This window comes from Scylla paramamosain, chromosome 25 (genome assembly GCF_035594125.1).
Source record: "Scylla paramamosain isolate STU-SP2022 chromosome 25, ASM3559412v1, whole genome shotgun sequence".
Classification (NCBI taxonomy): domain Eukaryota; kingdom Metazoa; phylum Arthropoda; class Malacostraca; order Decapoda; family Portunidae; genus Scylla; species Scylla paramamosain.
The window spans coordinates 18,839,237-18,858,392 of record NC_087175.1 but is presented as its reverse complement, the minus strand read 5'-3'; the positions used below and the strand labels follow the sequence as shown (position 1 = coordinate 18,858,392).

At 43.1% G+C, this 19,156-nt stretch overlaps 6 protein-coding genes across 6 annotated transcripts in view; all 6 read right to left on the bottom strand.

Moving 5' to 3' along the window:
• The window catches only part of LOC135113458 (pro-resilin-like), a 917-nt gene extending 83 nt beyond the window's left edge, over positions 1–834 (bottom strand). The window contains exons 1-3 of the mRNA XM_064028716.1: positions 773–834; positions 505–660; positions 1–389 (exon numbers count right to left, since the gene is read on the bottom strand). The exon at positions 1–389 is cut by the window's left edge and continues 83 nt beyond it. Coding sequence (XP_063884786.1) covers positions 39–389; positions 505–660; positions 773–784 — 519 coding nt within the window. The 5' untranslated portion in view covers positions 785–834 and the 3' untranslated portion in view covers positions 1–38. The remainder of the gene's footprint in view (positions 390–504; positions 661–772) is intronic.
• Positions 835–2,557: 1,723 nt separating this feature from the next.
• Positions 2,558–3,475, bottom strand: LOC135113457 (adhesive plaque matrix protein-like). Its single transcript, XM_064028714.1, has 3 exons — positions 3,458–3,475; positions 3,190–3,345; positions 2,558–3,077 (listed from the first exon to the last, which is right to left on the bottom strand). Exons 1-3 carry the CDS (start codon positions 3,467–3,469, stop codon positions 2,691–2,693), a joined length of 555 nt encoding a protein of 184 aa, XP_063884784.1. The 5' UTR covers positions 3,470–3,475; the 3' UTR covers positions 2,558–2,690.
• Positions 3,476–6,020: 2,545 nt separating this feature from the next.
• LOC135113456 (pro-resilin-like) lies at positions 6,021–7,016 on the bottom strand. Its single transcript, XM_064028713.1, has 3 exons — positions 6,876–7,016; positions 6,608–6,763; positions 6,021–6,492 (listed from the first exon to the last, which is right to left on the bottom strand). Exons 1-3 carry the CDS (start codon positions 6,885–6,887, stop codon positions 6,142–6,144), a joined length of 519 nt encoding a protein of 172 aa, XP_063884783.1. The 5' UTR covers positions 6,888–7,016; the 3' UTR covers positions 6,021–6,141.
• Positions 7,017–9,329: 2,313 nt separating this feature from the next.
• Positions 9,330–10,964, bottom strand: LOC135113385 (adhesive plaque matrix protein-like). The gene is made up of 3 exons (XM_064028642.1): positions 10,824–10,964; positions 9,979–10,134; positions 9,330–9,866 (listed from the first exon to the last, which is right to left on the bottom strand). The coding sequence occupies exons 1-3, from the start codon at positions 10,962–10,964 to the stop codon at positions 9,480–9,482; spliced, it is 684 nt and encodes a 227-aa protein (XP_063884712.1). The 3' UTR covers positions 9,330–9,479.
• Positions 10,965–12,354: 1,390 nt separating this feature from the next.
• Positions 12,355–13,248, bottom strand: LOC135113455 (pro-resilin-like). Its single transcript, XM_064028712.1, has 3 exons — positions 13,210–13,248; positions 12,942–13,097; positions 12,355–12,826 (listed from the first exon to the last, which is right to left on the bottom strand). Exons 1-3 carry the CDS (start codon positions 13,219–13,221, stop codon positions 12,476–12,478), a joined length of 519 nt encoding a protein of 172 aa, XP_063884782.1. The 5' UTR covers positions 13,222–13,248; the 3' UTR covers positions 12,355–12,475.
• A 3,816-nt stretch (positions 13,249–17,064) lies between these two features.
• LOC135113453 (adhesive plaque matrix protein-like) lies at positions 17,065–18,798 on the bottom strand. Its single transcript, XM_064028711.1, has 3 exons — positions 18,758–18,798; positions 18,498–18,680; positions 17,065–18,329 (listed from the first exon to the last, which is right to left on the bottom strand). The coding sequence occupies exons 1-3, from the start codon at positions 18,767–18,769 to the stop codon at positions 17,172–17,174; spliced, it is 1,353 nt and encodes a 450-aa protein (XP_063884781.1). The 5' UTR covers positions 18,770–18,798; the 3' UTR covers positions 17,065–17,171.
• Positions 18,799–19,156: the final 358 nt, after the last annotated feature.

Sequence of the window (19,156 nt, the reverse complement as noted above, 5' to 3'; positions counted from 1 at the left end):
GGTGGCGCTACTGGCAGGTTGTCGCTTGCGGCGGCACGTTAGTAATATGGTCTTGGTGTGTATGGGCCATATTCCTGTGAGTCTGGCTTGTATGATGGTCTTGGCCTGTATTGCCCATGTTCGGACGAACCAGACTTGTTTGAGTCATCTTCGTAGGAGCCATGGTTGTGGCCGCCCTTGTGATACTCGTCTTTCTTCACGGGGGTGTAGGTGACCTTGGCTACGTAGCCTTTCTTGCCGTCGACGATGTAATGCACCTCCTGTCTGCGATAGTCTGGCAGCACCACATCGTACGATCCCTTGGTGACGTACCCTTTGCGCTCCTCCCAGTGGCCGAAGTCGTTGTAGTACTTGTCCTTCACCCTGTAGTGGAAGTTGTAGTCCGGTTTCTGATGAAGAAAGAGAAGAAGAGAGAGGTGAGTGAGAGACTGCAGCAGACGGAGGCTGTGGAGGAAGATATGATGGTGAAGAGGAGGCAACAGTGTGGTTGTTGGGAGAGGTTACCTTGTTATACGAGTCGTCGTAGGAGGAACCTCCGTGGTGACCTCTATCGTCGTAGGGATCTGAATCGTAGCGGTCATTGTCGTAGGGATCAGGATCGTGTTCGTGTGAAACCTTTTCAGCAAAGGCAATGGTGGCCAAGGATGCCACCAGCAGGATCTAGAAAGAAGGAACATGTCAGTATTAGGATATCATCTGGTATCCTTGAATTGTTAATGATATTTTGCATGTATGTACTGGCAGATTTGGTAAGAAGAGCAGAAGCAAATACTTTGTAAGACATGTTGTTGTGAGTATGTGCGGAGAATGACTGGTGAAGGAGATGGTTGCTTGCCTCTTATATACCGTGGCGGCGCATGGCGTGTAGGCTGTCTCAGAAAGTGAGATGAGAACTGTCCACTTTTTGTGACACCGGTTGTAACATTAATCTGTTAACCGCATTAGGTAATGTGGGATGAAAAAGATACTGTAGATGCCACATTCTCTTCCCAAGGCCAAGAAGACGCTGGTTGTTCTCCAACGGTGGCTGGTGTTGGCAGGCGCGGCTTTGTGACTCAAAAAAGTCATGATAGGCGCAGTTTCGATCCTCAACAGGAAGATTCTTAAACATCTGTTAATTCTTATCCTTATCTCTGGTTTCCAGTATGAAAGCGGTTGATAGAGTCTGGCCATTGATTTCCAAACTACCCTCCTACTGCTTATATTCTCTCTGTAAATGCATTTCAAGTTTCCTTTCCCACCATTCTATTGGTGCTGTAGTCGACGGTCATTTTTACTACTATTTATCATTTATTTATTTAAATTGTATGTACGACGCCTCTCGTTCCTCTTTTGTTTTCTATCACTCCATAGTGGCGTAACACGCGCCCCCAGCAGTCAGCGGCTGGCCTCTGGGCCGTATAGGTTTATTTTGTACTTAGCAGTTTGTTATTATACTGGGAGATAAAATGTACAGTGTTTCCTGTAATCCCTGGATTTGGGCATTACCACATGTGCTAGCTTAACCCCCTAGCACATATAACTCACACTGCTCTTCTAGAAAGAAAGGAATTAGAAGCATTTTGTCTTTTCAACTCCTCTCCTCCAACTGACTGTCTTCAGACTTTCATTCATCGCCGTACTGTTGCATCTCTTTCTATCTTCATGCTCACTGCTCTTCTGATCTTGCAAACTGCATGTCTTACCTCCTCTCGCGCTCTCGCTTAACAAGCCTTTCTGTTTTTTTCTTTTCACCCTATTTTTTCGACTTTTCTAATGCAAGAATTAACCAGTATTCTTAATTATTCATTCTTTTCTTGTAAATTCTAGAACTCCCTGCATGCTTCTGTGTTTCCTCCGCTCCATTGCTTGAAATCTTTCTTTAGGGAAGTTTGAAGACACTTTTCCTCAAATTTTTAGTGATCTTTTTGGCCTTCCTTCAGGGACTGGCAGCTCAGTGGGCCTTTCTAAATATTTGTTTGTTTTTTGCTATCATAGGTTAGTGCTTCTCTTATATATATATATATATATATATATATATATATATATATATATATATATATATATATATATATATATATATATATATATATATATATATATATATATATATATATATATAATGTTTAACGGCCAGACACAGACAGAAATTTTAAGCAGCTTCGATTCCTTATATTGTATTTTAAATCTACTCTAAGAACGATGACAGTGTTTCAGTTGTCTTAACATTCTTTACTTTAGGAAAGATGTTAGGACTGGTAGGACTGGTGCGGCTGCAGTGCCTAGAGTGACATCATCAGTGTTAAGGTTTGTCAGTGTCACTGAGTTTCAAGAAAGAGAGAGCGTCAAAAACACATGAAATGGCAAGAGTAAAGGATAGATATTTTCATAATTAATGTCAGAACTACCACTAAATAAGGAAGATATTGATAGGAAAGAAAGTGGTGGTGAACACCATAGATGGGGACACCGGTGGTGCAGGCGTGTACAGCACGGCGATGATGGAAGCTCTGCAGAAACACCTGAAGGCGGCCAAGGATGGATTTGTTCAACTTGGATGGCGGAATTAGTATAAGGTGTATTGAAAACTGTTTTATTATAAATCATGAACACAGGTTGCTACGTGGACATTAAACATTATATGCATAGGGAAGAGGAGACGCGGCGATGAGTGGCGGCGCTACTGGCAGGTTGTGGCGGGCGGCAGCACGCTAGTAATAAGGCCTCGGCGTGTATGTACCATGTTCATGGGAGTCTGGCTTGTATGTAGGTTTTGGCCTGTATGGCCCATGTTCAGATGAACCAGACTTGTATGTGTCATCTTCGTATGAGCGAGGCTTGTATGAGTCATCTTCGTAAGAGCCATGGTTGTGGCCGCCCTTGTGATTCTTGTACTTAGGTTTTGGTTCGTGGGTGTAGGTGACCGTGGCTACGTAGCCTTTGTTCCCATCGACGGTGTAATGCACATTCTGTCTGCGATAGTCTGGCAGCACCACATAGTACCAGCCATTGGTGAGGTACCCTTTGCGCTCCTCCCAGTGGCCGAAGTCGTTGTAGTACTTGTCCTTGACTTTGTAGTGGAAGTTGTAGTCCGGTTTCTGATAAAGAGAGAGGAGATAAAGGCGAGTGAGAGACGATAACAGACGGAGGCTGTGGAGGAAGATATGGCGGTGAAGAGGAGGCAACAGTATGGTTGTTGGGAGAGGTTACCTTGTTATACGAATCGTCGTAGGAGGAACCTCTGTGGTGACCTCTATCGTCGTAGGGATCTGAATCGTAGCGGTCATTGTCGTAGGGATCATGATCGTGGTCGTGTGAAACCTTTTCAGCAAAGGCAACGGCGGCCAAGGATGCCACCAGCAGGATCTAGAAAGAAGGAACATGTCAGTATTAGGATATCATCTGGTATCCTTGAATTGTTAATGATGTGTTGCATGTATGTACTGGCAGATTTGGTAAGAAGAGCAGAAGCAAATACTTTGTAAGACATGTTGTGAGTGTGCGCGGAGGATGACTGGAGAAGGCGATGGCTCTTCGCCTGTTATATACCGTGGCGGCGTTAGCGCGTAGGCTCTCAGAAAGTGAGATATGGATCGGCCAATTTTTTTGTTACACTAGTTGTAACATTAACCTGTTAATGTGCAGCAGGTAATATTAAAGTCAAAAGATGCTGACAGAAGTCTCCTTATTCATCAACTTTCATGAAGACTCTTGTTGTTCTCCAACGGTGGCTGGCGTTATCAGGCACGATCTTGTGCCTCGAGTCATCCATGCCGGGCAGGCTTTTTTGATGGTGTCTTCTCGCAGCAGAGGTTGTGGTGCACGTATTTGTGAGGAGCGTGAAGCAGCTGCACCCCCAGCATTATTGTTTGGGTGTCTTGAACAGCTAAAAAAAAAATAATAATAAATAAATAACTTGTGCTTTGCCATATGTGAATAGGCGGGACACCCAGCGTTGTGTTCGGAATAACAGCACGACCGTCAGGGTGGTGGAAGGGACAGTGCACGATTATCAGGGTGACGGCGCAGAAACGGCACGAACTTCAAGGTGGGGGACAGGACAGCGGCACGACCAGCAGGGTAGGGGGTGGGACAGCGGCATGACCATCTGGGTGGAAGCGGGACAGCGGCAAGACCATTAGGGTGTGGAGCAGGACAGCGGCACGATTATCAGGGATGAGGGCGGGACAGTGGCACGATTATCAGAGTTGGGGACGGGACAGCGGCACGACTATCAGGGTAAAGGGTGGGACAGCAGCACGGCCATCAGGTTGGGGACCGGGACAGAGGCATGACTGTCAGGGTGGGAAGCGTGACAGCGGCACGACCATTAGAGGTGGGGGGTGGGACAGCAGCACGGCTATCAGGGTGGGGCGGCACAGCGGCACGGCCATTAGGGTGGGGGAGGGGCGGGATATCAGCACGACTATCAGGGTTGGGGTGGGACAGCAGCATGGCCGTCAGAGTGAGGGCGGGAAAGCTGCATGACTATCAGGGTTGGGGACGGGAAAGCGGTACAACTTTCAGGGCGGGGGGTGTGGGACAGCGTCACGACTGTCAAGGTGGGGAGCAGGACAACAGTACGGCCATCAGGGTAGGAGACGGGATAGCGGCACGACTACCAGGGTGGGGCGGGACAGCAGCACGGCCATCAGGATGTGAAGCGGGATAGCGTCATGGCCATCAGTGTAGGGGGCGGGACAGTGACAAGGCCATCAGGGTGGGGTGCGGGACAGCGGCACGGCCATCAGGGTGGCAAGCGGGACAGTGGCTCGGCCATGAGGTTGGGAAGCAGGACATCGGCACGGCCATGAGGGTGTGGGGCGGGACAGCGGGACTCACTGCAGCCACAATTCTTGTAATAGGACGTTTTTTGCCACACTTGTACAAACGTTCTTTACGTGAACGTAATTGTTACATTCGTGATGTGCACTTTTATTTACTTGAAAGAAATATTCCAGATATGATTGGGAGAGTGAGACAGCAATGCGAAGTTCTTAATAGTTGATATTTCTTAATTTGTATTTTAAATTGGTATTAGGGTGAACTCAGTATATGAGTGGTCTTAATATTCTTTGATTTTATGAAAAAAACGTTACTACTGAAGTGGCTTCACAGCCAAGAGCGACATCTGTGTTATGCTTTTAAGTGTCACGTGCTGGTCAGATGGCGGTGATATGTGCAATGTTGCCTGCGGCTGGCTTGTGTGAAGCTGTCTTGCCTTTTTCTTACTACTGAAGGAACTTGTGAATTTATGACAGCATTTGCAAAAAAAAAAAAAGTGTGCATTGTCCAGATATTATATAGCCGTGTGTTAGGCACTGGTACGTTTCTATTCGTATATTTTTTTTTTTATATATTCTATCAAAGTCTGCAGTGTAAAGGAGCTACAGAAAGGTTGTGTAGCTGAATGTGGCAGTCAAAACAAGTTGTGTCTGCAGAGATGAATGTGTTAAGCAAAATGCAGGATATGTCGGTTCCTTAAGAGAGAAGACATAAGAGAGAAGAGTAAAATGACGAGTTGAGTTGAATTTGAAAGGAGATTTACCGCAGATACGGCGTCGAGAGCATTCTCTGTTATCTGTACATATACCTGTACAATGTGTCTTTTTATGTATAAATAAAAAATCCCAAAGACTTTTACTCACCCCGCTCCATACAAGTCCGAGCATTCATCCTAAACTTGCAGCAGACAGATCTCTTGTGTGTCATGACCAGCACTGACTGTCATTGTCCAGAAAGTGTTTACGGGAACATTGCAATGTGATGCCGTGGCTCCGATGCTACATATCAGTCAGTGAGGTTCCTGAAAGAGGGAGAGACAGAAAAAAATAAACGGCTAGAGGTGTTTTTTCCCAAGTAACATTATTACAAGGGTTAAGTAAGGAAGCTATGAAATAGGGGAGAAAGTGATGGTGATCGCCATAGATGGGAACACTGGTGGTGCAGGTGTGTACAACACAGCAAGGAAGTCACGCTGGAATACCTTAGGGCGGCCAAGGAAGGATTTGTTCAACTCGAGTAGCAGAATTAGCATAAAGTGTATTGAAAATTGTTTTATTATAAATCATGAAGCCTGGTTGCTACATGGACATTTAACATTATAAGCGTAGGGAAGATAAGTGGTGGCGCTACTGGCAGGTTGTCGCTTGCGGCGGCACGTTAGTAATATGGTCTTGGTGTGTATGGGCCATATTCCTGTGAGTCTGGCTTGTATGATGGTCTTGGCCTGTATTGCCCATGTTCGGACGAACCAGACTTGTTTGAGTCATCTTCGTAGGAGCCATGGTTGTGGCCGCCCTTGTGATACTCGTCTTTCTTCACGGGGGTGTAGGTGACCTTGGCTACGTAGCCTTTCTTGCCGTCGACGATGTAATGCACCTCCTGTCTGCGATAGTCTGGCAGCACCACATCGTACGATCCCTTGGTGACGTACCCTTTGCGCTCCTCCCAGTGGCCGAAGTCGTTGTAGTACTTGTCCTTCACCCTGTAGTGGAAGTTGTAGTCCGGTTTCTGATGAAGAAAGAGAAGGAGAGAGAAGTGATTGAGAGACTGCAACAGACGGAGGCTGTGGAGGAAGATATGATGGTGAAGAGGAGGCAACAGTGTGGTTGTTGGGAGAGGTTACCTTGTTATACGAGTCGTCGTAGGAGGAACCTCCGTGGTGACCTCTATCGTCGTAGGGATCTGAATCGTAGCGGTCATTGTCGTAGGGATCAGGATCGTGCTCGTGTGAAACCTTTTCAGCAAAGGCAATGGTGGCCAAGGATGCCACCAGCAGGATCTAGAAAGAAGGAACATGTCAGTATTAGGATATCATCTGGTATCCTTGAATTGTTAATGATATTTTGCATGTATGTACTGGCAGATTTGGTGAGAAGAGCAGAAGCAAATACTTTGTAAGACATGTTGTTGTGAGTATGTGCGGAGAATGACTGGTGAAGGAGATGGTTGCTTGCCTCTTATATACCGTGGCGGCGCATGGCGCGTAGGCTGTCTCAGAAAGTGAGATGAGAACTGTCCACTTTTTGTGACACCGGTTGTAACATTAATCTGTTAACCGCATTAGGTAATGTGGGATGAAAAAGATACTGTAGATGCCACATTCTCTTCCCAAGGCCAAGAAGACGCTGGTTGTTCTCCAACGGTGGCTGGTGTTGGCAGGCGCGGCTTTGTGACTCAAAAAAGTCATGATAGGCGCAGTTTCGATCCTCAACAGGAAGATTCTTAAACATCTGTTAATTCTTATCCTTATCTCTGGTTTCCAGTATGAGAGCGGTTGATAGAGTCTGGCACAAACCATTGATTTCCAAACTATCCTTTTACTGCTTATATTCTCTCTGTAAATGCATTTCAAGTTTCCTTTCCCACCATTCTGTTGGTGCTGTAGTCGACGGTCACTATCCCTAAAGTCTATTAATATTGGTGTTCGTTAGGAATCTGTCCTGCTACCCTCTCTTTCTGTTATTCATGAATGATCTCCCCAGCTAAAATTCTCGTCCTCTCCGATCATACTGATGAAATCACTCTGCATTTTTCATAAACGTTCAGTCCATCAGGAATTAAACAACTCATGTAAGAAAGCCACAGAAAGCTTGATTTCTGATCTCTTTAAAATGTATGACTGGGGCAGAGGAAAGTCAGTTTCTCCATCTATGAACTCGACACAACCTTCCAAATTATGATAGGATGTCCACGTATATATTATAAGTTAATTTTCTTTATGCCATTATTATAATTTTTACTACTATTTATCATTTATTTATTTAAATTGTATGTACGACGCCTCTCGTTCCCCTTTTGTTTTCGATCACTCCATAGTGGCGTAACACGCGCCCCCAGCAGTCAGCGGCTGGCCTCTGGGCCGTATAGGTTTATTTTGTACTTAGCAGTTTGTTATTATACTGGGAGATAAAATATACAGTGTTTCCTGTAATCCCTGGATTTGGGCATTACCACATGTGCTAGCTTAACCCCCTAGCACATATAACTCACACTGCTCTTCTAGAAAGAAAGGAATTAGAAGCATTTTGTCTTTTCAACTCCTCTCCTCCAACTGACTGTCTTCAGACTTTCATTCATCGCCGTACTGTTGCATCTCTTTCTATCTTCTGGAGCTATCTTCATGCTCACTGCTCTTCTGATCTTGCAAACTGCATGTCTTCCCTCCTCTCGCGCTCTCGCTTAACAAGCCTTTCTGTTTTTTTCTTTTCACTCTATTGCTTCGACTTTTCTAATGCAAGAATTAACCAGTATTCTTAATTATTCATTCCTTTTCTTGTAAATTCTAGAACTCCCTGCATGCTTCTGTATTTCCTCCGCTCCATTGCTTGAAATCTTTCTTTAGGGAAGTTTGAAGACACTTTTCCTCAAATTTTTGGTGATCTTTTTGGCTTCCCTTCAGGGACTGGCAGCTCAGTGGGCCTTTCTAAATATTTGTTTGTTTTTTGCTACCATAGGTTAGTGCCTCTCTTACATTAAAAAAAAAAAATTATATATATATATATATATATATATATATATATATATATATATATATATATATATATATATATATATATATATATATATATATATATATATATATATATATATATATATATATATATATATATATATATATATATATATATAATGTTTAACGGCCAGACACAGACGGAAAAATTTTAAATAGCTTCGATTCCTCGTATTGTATTTTAAATCTACTCTAAGAACGATCACAGTGTTTCAGTTGTCTAACATTCTTTACTTTGGGAAAGATGTCAGGACTGGTGCGGCTGCAGTGCCTAGAGTGACATCAATGTTATGGTTTGTCAGTGTCATGTACTGTGCAGGTGGCGGTGATGTGTGGTCTTGTGTACTGCTGGTTCAGGTGGAGCCGCCTTGTCCTTTTTTTTTGTCTTTGATAAAACTTTTGGAGTGGGCGCGGCATGAATTTAATGCAGTGTTTGTTGGATGGGGCGAGTTGTCCAGGCACTGTATGGCCAGGTAGCAGGCAGCACCAACTGAGTGTTGTGTGTCATCACCAGCAGCGACCCTCACTGTCCAACAAGTGTTTACAGGAACGTTGTCCTGAGATCCTTTTGCTGGGATGCTTTATATCAGTCACTGAGATTCAAGAAAGAGAGAGCGTCAAAAATAAATGAAATGGTAAGAGTAAAGGATAGTTTTTTTTCCATAATTAATGTCAGAACTACCACTAAATAAGGAAGATATTGATAGGAAAGAAAGTGGTGGTGAACACCATAGATGGGGACATCGGTGGTGCAGGCGTGTACAGCACGGCGATGAAGGAAGCTCTGCAGAAACACCTGAAGGCGGCCAAGGATGGATTTGTTCAACTTGGGTGGCGGAATTAGTATAAAGTGTATTGAAAACTGTTTTATTATAAATCATGAACACAGGTTGCTACGTGGACATTAAACATTATATGCATAGGGAAGAGGAGACGCGGCGATGAGTGGCGGCGCTACTGGCAGGTTGTGGCGGGCGGCAGCACGCTAGTAATAAGGCCTCGGCGTGTATGTACCATGTTCATGGGAGTCTGGCTTGTATGTAGGTTTTGGCCTGTATGGCCCATGTTCAGATGAACCAGACTTGTATGTGTCATCTTCGTATGAGCGAGGCTTGTATGAGTCATCTTCGTAAGAGCCATGGTTGTGGCCGCCCTTGTGATTCTTGTACTTAGGTTTTGGTTCGTGGGTGTAGGTGACCGTGGCTACGTAGCCTTTGTTCCCATCGACGGTGTAATGCACATTCTGTCTGCGATAGTCTGGCAGCACCACATAGTACCAGCCATTGGTGAGGTACCCTTTGCGCTCCTCCCAGTGGCCGAAGTCGTTGTAGTACTTGTCCTTGACTTTGTAGTGGAAGTTGTAGTCCGGTTTCTGATAAAGAGAGAGGAGATAGAGGCGAGTGAGAGACGATAACAGACGGAGGCTGTGGAGGAAGATATGGCGGTGAAGAGGAGGCAACAGTATGGTTGTTGGGAGAGGTTACCTTGTTATACGAATCGTCGTAGGAGGAACCTCCGTGGTGACCTCTATCGTCGTAGGGATCTGGATCGTAGCGGTCATTGTCGTAGGGATCATGATCGTGGTTGTGTGAAACCTTTTCAGCAAAGGCAACGGCGGCCAAGGATGCCACGAGCAGGATCTAGAAAGAAGGAACATGTCAGTATTAGGATATCATCTGGTATCCTTGAATTGGTAATGATGTGCTGCATGTATGTACTGGCAGATTTGGTAAGAAGAGCAGAAGCAAATACTTTGTAAGACATGTTGTTGTGAGTATGTGCGGAGAATGACTGGTGAAGGAGATGGTTGCTTGCCTCTTATATACCGTGGCGGCGCATGGCGCGTAGGCTGTCTCAGAAAGTGAGATGAGAACTGTCCACTTTTTGTGACACCGGTTGTAACATTAACCTGTTAACGTGCAGCAGGTAATGTTAAAGTCAAAAGATGCTGACAGAAGTCTCCTTATTCATCAACTTTCATGAAGACTCTTGTTGTTCTCCAACGGTGGCTGCCTCGAGTCATCCATGCCGGGCAGTATCTTTTGATGGTGTCTTCTCGCTGCAGAGGTTGTGGTGCACGTATTTGTGAGGAGCGTGAAGCAGCTGCACCCCCAGCATTATTGTTTGGGTGTCTTGAGCAGCGAAAAAAAAAAAAAAAAACTTGTGCTTTGCCATATGTGAATGGGCGGGATACCCAGGTTTGTGTTCGGAATAACAGCAGGGTGGTGGACGGGACGGCGGCACGATGATCAGGATGAGGGCAGGAAACGGCACGAAATTCAAGGTGGGGGACAGAACAACGGCACGACCAGCAGGGTAGGGGTGGGACAGCGGCATGACTATCAGGGTGGAAGCGGTACAGCGCCACGGCCATTGGTGTGCGGAGTAGGAGAGCGACACGATTATCAGGGTTGGGGAGGGACAGCGGCACGACTATTAGAGGTGGAGGGCGGGAGAGCAGCACGACCATCAAGGTAGGGGGCGGGACAGCGGTGGAGTCATCAGTGTGGTGCGCGGGACAGCAGCACGTCTATCATGGGGGGGGGGAAGACAGCGGCACGGCCATCAGGGTGGGGGACGGTATAAGCCATGAGGGTGGGAGGCGGGACAGCGGGACTCACTGCAGCCACAATTCTTGTAATAGGACGTTTTTTGCCACACTTGTACAAACGTTCTTTACGTGAACGTAATTGTTTCATTCGTGATGTTCACTTTTATTTACCTGAAAGAAATAATCCATATATGATTGGGAGAGTGAGACAGCAGTGCAAATTTTTTAATAGTGTAGATTTCTTAACTTGTATTTTAAATTAATATTATTGTGATCTCATTATATTAATGATCTTACTATCTTTTACTTTTACTAAAAACTTCACTACTGGTGTGGCTTCACAGCTACGAGCGACATCTGTGTTATGCTTTTACGTAAGTGTCACGTGCAGGTCAGGTGGCGGTGATGTGTGCAGTATTGCGTGCGGCTTGCTTATGTGAAGCTTTCTTGCCTTATCCTTACTACTGAAGGAACCTGCGTATTTATGACAGCGTTTGGAAGAGTGTGCGAGTTGTCCAGACTTTGTATAGCCGTGTGTTAGGCACTGGTGCGTTTCTGTTCGTATACTTTTTTATATTCTATCAAAGTATGCATTGTAAAGGAGCTACAGAAAGGTTGTGTAGCTGAATGTGGCAGTCAAAACAAGTTGTGTCTGCAGAGATGAATGTGTTAAGCAAAATGCAGGATATGTCGATTCCTTAAGAGAGAAGACATAACGTCAACGTAATCAGAAGTATTGGCTAAACACCCAGGTACGCAGTTTCCTTACAGAGTAAAATGACGAGTTGGATTGTATTTGAAAGGAGATTTACCGCAGATACGGCGTCGAGAGCATTCTCTGTTATCTGTACATATACCTGTACAATGTGTCTTTTTATGTATAAATAAAAAATCCCAAAGACTTTTACTCACCCCGCTCCATACAAGTCCGAGCATTCATCCTAAACTTGCAGCAGACAGATCTCTTGTGTGTCATGACCAGCACTGACTGTCATTGTCCAGAAAGTGTTTACAGGAACATTGCAATGTGATGCCGTGGCTCCGATGCTACATATCAGTCAGTGAGGTTCGTGAAAGAGGGAGAGACAGAAAAAAATAAACGGCTAGAGGTGTTTTTTTTTTCCCAAGTAACATTATTACAAGGGTTAAGTAAGGAAGATATGAAATAGGGGAGAAAGTGATGGTGATCGCCATAGATGGGAACACTGGTGGTGCAGGTGTGTACAGCACAGCAAGGAAGTCACGCTGGAATACCTTAGGGCGGCCAAGGAAGGATTTGTTCAACTAGAGTAGCAGAATTAGCATAAAGTGTATTGAAAATTGTTTTATTATAAATCATGAAGCCTGGTTGCTACATGGACATTTAACATTATAAGCGTAGGGAAGATAAGTGGTGGCGCTACTGGCAGGTTGTCGCTTGCGGCGGCACGTTAGTAATATGGTCTTGGTGTGTATGGGCCATATTCCTGTGAGTCTGGCTTGTATGATGGTCTTGGCCTGTATTGCCCATGTTCGGACGAACCAGACTTGTTTGAGTCATCTTCGTAGGAGCCATGGTTGTGGCCGCCCTTGTGATACTCGTCTTTCTTCACGGGGGTGTAGGTGACCGTGGCTACGTAGCCTTTCTTGCCGTCGACGATGTAATGCACCTCTTGTCTGCGATAGTCTGGCAGCACCACATCGTACGATCCCTTGGTGACGTACCCTTTGCGCTCCTCCCAGTGGCCGAAGTCGTTGTAGTACTTGTCCTTCACCCTGTAGTGGAAGTTGTAGTCCGGTTTCTGATGAAGAAAGAGAAGGAGAGAGAGGTGAGTGAGAGACTGCAGCAGACGAAGGCTGTGGAGGAAGATATGATGGTGAAGAGGAGGCAACAGTGTGGTTGTTGGGAGAGGTTACCTTGTTATACGAATCGTCGTAGGAGGAACCTCCGTGGTGACCTCTATCGTCGTAGGGATCTGAATCGTAGCGGTCATTGTCGTAGGGATCAGGATCGTGCTCCTGTGAAACCTTTTCAGCAAAGGCAATGGCGGCCAAGGATGCCACCAGCAGGATCTAGAAAGAAGGAACATGTCAGTATTAGGATATCATCTGGTATCCTTGAATTGGTAATGATGTGCTGCATGTATGTACTGGCAGATTTGGTAAGAAGAGCAGAAGCAAATACTTTGTAAGACATGTTGTTGTGAGTATGTGCGGAGAATGACTGGTGAAGGAAATGGTTGCTTGCCTCTTATATACCGTGGCGGCGCATGGCGCGTAGGCTGTCTCAGAAAGTGAGATGAGAACTGTCCACTTTTTGTGACACCGGTTGTAACATTAATCTGTTAACCGCATTAGGTAATGTGGGATGAAAAAGATACTGTAGATGCCACATTCTCTTCCCAAGGCCAAGAAGACGCTGGTTGTTCTCCAACGGTGGCTGGTGTTGGCAGGCGCGGCTTTGTGACTCAAAAAAGTCATGATAGGCGCAGTTTCGATCCTCAACAGGAAGATTCTTAAACATCTGTTAATTCTTATCCTTATCTCTGATTTCCAGTATGAGATCGGCTGAGGCCGCTGAAATAGTGATCTTCTGGTTTCCGTTATTGATTCACGATCATTCTCTTTTAGGAAATTTAATGAAATTTCTGCTATTGCCTCAGACGTATGGAAAGCATTTGATAGAGTCTGTCACACAAACCTTTGATTTGCAAACTACTTGCTACTGCTTATAGTCTTCTCTCTGAATATGCACTTCAAGTTTCCTTTCTCATCATTCTGTTGGTGCTGTGGTAGACGTTCACTGTCTTCTCCCTAGTTGTATTAACAATGGTGTTCGTCAAGGATCTGTCCTGTTATCCGCTCTTCCTGTAATTCATCAATGATCTTCCAAGCCAAATTTCTCGTCCTATCCAGTCATATTAATGATGCCATTCTGCTTTTTTGCACGTATTTTCATAAACGTCCAATCTCTCAGGAATTAGGCAACTTACGAAGAAAGCCACAGAACACCTGACTTCTGAACTCTTTAAAATATTTGACTGGGTCACAGGAAACTCATTTTCTCCATCTGTTAATTCGACACAGCCTTCCAGATAACTATTTCCTTTTCTTCAATGATACCCAACTTTTCCGATATTCTATGCTGAGCATTCTTTATCTGTCCTTTAATGATAAATTAAATTGGAAAATTCACATTTCATCTCTAGCTAAAACCTCTTTTATGATGTTAAGCGCTCAGAATTGCCTGAGCTAGCTCTTTTTTTTTTTTTTAATCCCTCCTGCTGACTCTGTACAGGGGCCTTATCCGTCCATGTATAGAATACGTTTAACACGTATTATGATGGTGTAACTCACGCTGCTTTTCTGCAAAGGATGGAATTAAAAGCATTTTGTCTTTTTAACTCCTCTCCTCTAACTGACTGTCTCCAGACTTTCTCTCATCGCCGTACTGTTGCATCTCTTGCTATCTTCTACAGCTATCTTGACGCTCACTGCTCTTCTGATCCTGCCAACTACATGTCTCCCCTTCTCTTGCGCTCTTACTTAACAAGGAATTTTTTTTTTCACCCAATTTTTTCGACTTTTTAATGCAAGAATTAACCAGTATTCTTAATTATTCATCCCTTTTTCTAGTAAATTCTAGAACTTCCTGCATGCTTCTGTATTTTCTCTGCTCCATTAATTGAAGTTTCTCAATAGGGAAGTTTCAGGACACTTTTCGTCTAATTTTGATGATCTTTTTGAAATCCCTTTAGTGACTGGCAGCTCAGTGGGCCCTTTTTAATGAGATTGTTTTTTTTACTACCATAGGCCAGTGCCCCTTTTTTTATATAAAATATATAAATAAATAAGATAGATAATATTTAATAGCCAGGCACAGACAGAGAAATTTTAAACAGCTTAGATTCCTCATATTGTATTTTAAATCTACTCTAAGAACGATCACTTTCAGTTGTCTTAACATTCTTTACTCCTTACCGGCGGCTGGTATTGGCATGCCTTGTGCTCCAAGTTATCCGTGATGAATTTTTTTTTTTTTTTTTTTTTTTTTTTTTTTGTCTGTGACATTCAAGTAGTCATGATATGCTTGGTAATTTCGAGTCCTGCAGGAAGGGGCGAAGGAGGTGTGTTGAAGTTTGTTAATAGTCGTCATTCCTCAATTAGCTAACTTATTTGATTTTTTCTAATTTCCTTTTTATTTGACCTGTAGCTCTGCGGACGTGTCTGGTATTTTTTATTTATTTATTTATTTATTTGGTGCCCTCCGGCACTGTGTCACACGTAGGGATAAAAAATATCTTTATGCATCTTTTTACCGTTTTTTTCAATATAAACTTTCTACAGATATTGAAATTGTTCACTCTTACTTTCATTTCATTCCACAGAAAGGCACTAAATTTAATGAATCGATCAATTTCTACTAAAGAGAAACGCTCACAGAACTATAGCAACCAGTTTCAAATCTATATACATACAAATTATTCATATATGAACAAAAATCGTATAAGAATTGACAGAAGCAATGCACAAGGATAATGGTGTAACTAAAAAAAAAAAAAAAAATAATGAAAGAAAATTATGCAATTTCATTTTTTCATTTTCTTAATTTTTACTTTTTCTTTTTCTTATTTTTTTCTTTATAATAGTTGTTGGGACGATAAATAGATCGTCAATTCCTCAATCATATTCTGCCTGTAGGCAGGATATGGGTGGTTGAAATGCGGGTTATGAAAGTTAATGAAAAAAATAATGTTATAACCAAAATTCAGAGTGGTAATATTTAGAGAAACACATATATCATTACATAGATCTGTAGGAACTACTAACAGTCTCCTCATCAGTATTAGACATTTAAAATCCTTCTTAGAATTGTAAATTATGAATGATAAATAGTGAGTTTAAGGTGTAATACCGATACTGTAACCAAAGAAACAAATTAAAAATTACATAAAATATTGTAAATTTCTCTCTCTCTCTCTCTCTCTCTCTCTCTCTCTCTCTCTCTCTCTCTCTCTCTCTCTCTCTCTCTCTCTCTCTCTCTCTCTCTCTCTCTCTCTCTTTCTCTCTCTCTCTCTAATTTTATCAAACGTCACACGATAGTACTGCAGTATCGAGGAATTATGTATACACGAATCATAACCGTGAAAAAAGAACGTAATACCGATAATGGAACCAAAGAAAACGAATCAGCGTTTATGAAAGGCATATCAGACTTTTCCTTTACGTGACTGTAGAAAGTAATCACATAATTACGATGAAGAGCTGCACCGTCTTTGAATCATGAACGCACGAATCATAACTGTGTACATAAAATATGAAGCTAAGAAGATAACGAAACATGTCTTTCTGTCCCGTCTATTATATATCTGTAGGTACTATTCATAGTCATGAATACATAGTACAAGGTAATGAAAAAAAGTATGTAGGAATCATAAAATCGAAAATATATGAACTGATCCAAAGTGTTTGAAAATTATTATTGTCACTTACCACTTTTTTCCTCTGCGTGCAATCTTGTAAATCTTTCTTGCATTACTTTCTCATCCAATTTTTTCATGGAGCATCTTTCACAGAATTACTTTAAAACAAAAACGCAACAAAGGAGAACTCAGTTTGTTTTTTATGTTTTCAACACTGCCTCATATAAAAATGTTGAATGTTAAATTTTTTTTTTTTTAATGCTATAAAATGTGTATTATTCTTTTGTATAATCTCATGTTTTAGTGATACAGTTGCTTTGCTTTAATCACCAAAGACACGCTATTTACTGCTCCCCATTTCGTGATTCACAGTAACTCAGGACAGTTTTATGTACAAAGTGTAATTCATAAAAATATATATATATATATATATATATATATATATATATATATATATATATATATATATATATATATATATATATATATATATATATATATATATATATATATATATATATATATTTCTTGATCTTTTTTTTCCCTCCAGTATTTATCCCTTTGTTTGTTTGTTTTTTTTCAAACTAAACTCAAATGTCAAGACAAAAAGACATTGCCAAATTTTTTATAACATTTATTAAAAAAATACAATGAAAAGAGATTTAAAAGGTATCTTCCCTCCCCTTAATCCCTTTCCTTCTACATAATGAAATGGAGGACGTGTTCAGCTTTCATAAATGGGAATGTAAAACGGGTTGTCTTCAGAGGAGTTTGTGCCGCGGCTATAGGGCTTGTACAGTGGTTCATATTCATAAGGGTCAGGCTTGTATGGTCTCGACTTGTACACAGATTCATATTCATTGGAGTATTGGTTGTAGTTAGGCCTTGAGCTGTAAAAGATTGGCTCATATTCATGGGAGTCTGGTCTGTACCTTGATTTATGTTCGTTTGGATCAGGCTTGTGTGAGTCATCTTCGTAGGAGTCTCGCTTGTATGGGTCATCTTCGTAGGAGTCTCGCTTGTATGGGTCATCTTCGTAGGTGCCTCGCTTGTATGGGTCATCTTCGTAGGAGCCTCGCTTGTATGGGTCATCTTCGTAGGAGCCTCGCTTGTATGGGTCATCTTCGTAGGTGCCTCGCTTGTATGGGTCATCTTCGTAGGAGCCTCGCTTGTATGGGTCATCTTCGTAGGAGTCTCGCTTGTATGGGTCATCTTCGTAGGAGCCTCGCTTGTATGGGTCATCTTCGTAGGAGCCTCGCTTGTATGGGTCATCTTCGTAGGTGCCTCGCTTGTATGGGTCATCTTCGTAGGAGCCTCCCTTGTATGGGTGTGGTCTAGGCTTGTATGGGTCATATAGAGTGGAGCCATGTTTGTGTGGGTCATCCTCGTAGGAGCCTCGTCTGTATGGCTCATCTTCGAAAGACTTGTATGGGTCAACTTCGTATTGTCTGGGTTTGTAAGGGTCATATTTATTGGAGCCATAATTTTGTGGGTCATCTTCATATGATCTTGGCTTGTATGGGTCATCTTCGTATGATCTTGGCTTGTATGGGTCAACTTCGTAGTCAGGCTTGTATGGATCATCTTCGTAGCCAGGCTTGTATGGATCATCTTCGTATGGTCCAGGCTTGTATGGGTCATCTTCGTAGGAGCCATGGTTGTGGCCGCCCTTGTGATACTCGTCTTTCTTCACGGGGGTGTAGTTGACCGTGGCTACGTAGCCTTTCTTGCCGTCGACGGTGTAATTTACCTCTTGTCTGCGATAGTCTGGCAGCACCACATCGTACGATCCGTTAGTGAGGTATCCTTTGCGCTCCTCCCAGTGGCCGAAGTCGTTGTAGTATTTGTCCTTTACCCTGTAGTGGAAGTTGTAGTCCGGTTTCTGATCAAAAGAGAAAGGAATAGATCAGTGAGTAAATGATGGCTACAAACAGAGGTTGTGGGGAAAGATATGGCGATGAAGTATTACTGGAAGATGGTGTTAGAGATGGTGGTGGTGGTGGTAGTGGTGTTGTAGGCAAGGTATCAGGGATCGTCTTAGATTTTTTACCTTGTATTCCGAATCATGATAGGAAGAACTCGAGTGGCGATATGGGTCGTGGTAGGAGGAACCGAAGTGGTAATCAGACTCGCGGGAAGAGGAGCCAGAGTGGTGGTGACGACGGGAAGAGTGCCGCTCGTGTGAGACATCTTCAGCCAGGGCGAGCGCCGCCACGGCAGCCACCATCAGGATCTAGAAAAAAAGGAATGATGCATTTCTTGTGCGTCACTCAGAGCTGTGGCAAAGACAGAGCAGTTGTACACAAGCACCTTGTACGACATGTTAGTATTATCTGCTAAAGGCTGCAGTGCTTTCCATATATATATATACAGAGGCAGCAGCCGGAATGTGAGCACAGCAACAAGTGGTAAACAGGTTTGAGCCTACACTGACCTAAAAACGGAGGATGAGAGACTTTCACCCAGGTCGCTTCTTTACTTTCACTGTGAGCAGAAGACAGGTTCACTGGCAAATATCATCATTTGGTCTTAGGAATATTAATATCCTGAAACAGGCAGCAGAGGTCCCAGTATAAGATGCAGTAATTGACATTCAGACACAGGGATTAGAACCGAGCAGCATAACAGCAGGGAGCAAGGAAGATGCAATGTAGGCCAGACAAAAATCGTTGAGTTCTTACTCATCAATCGAGAAGAGGAGAGACCAAT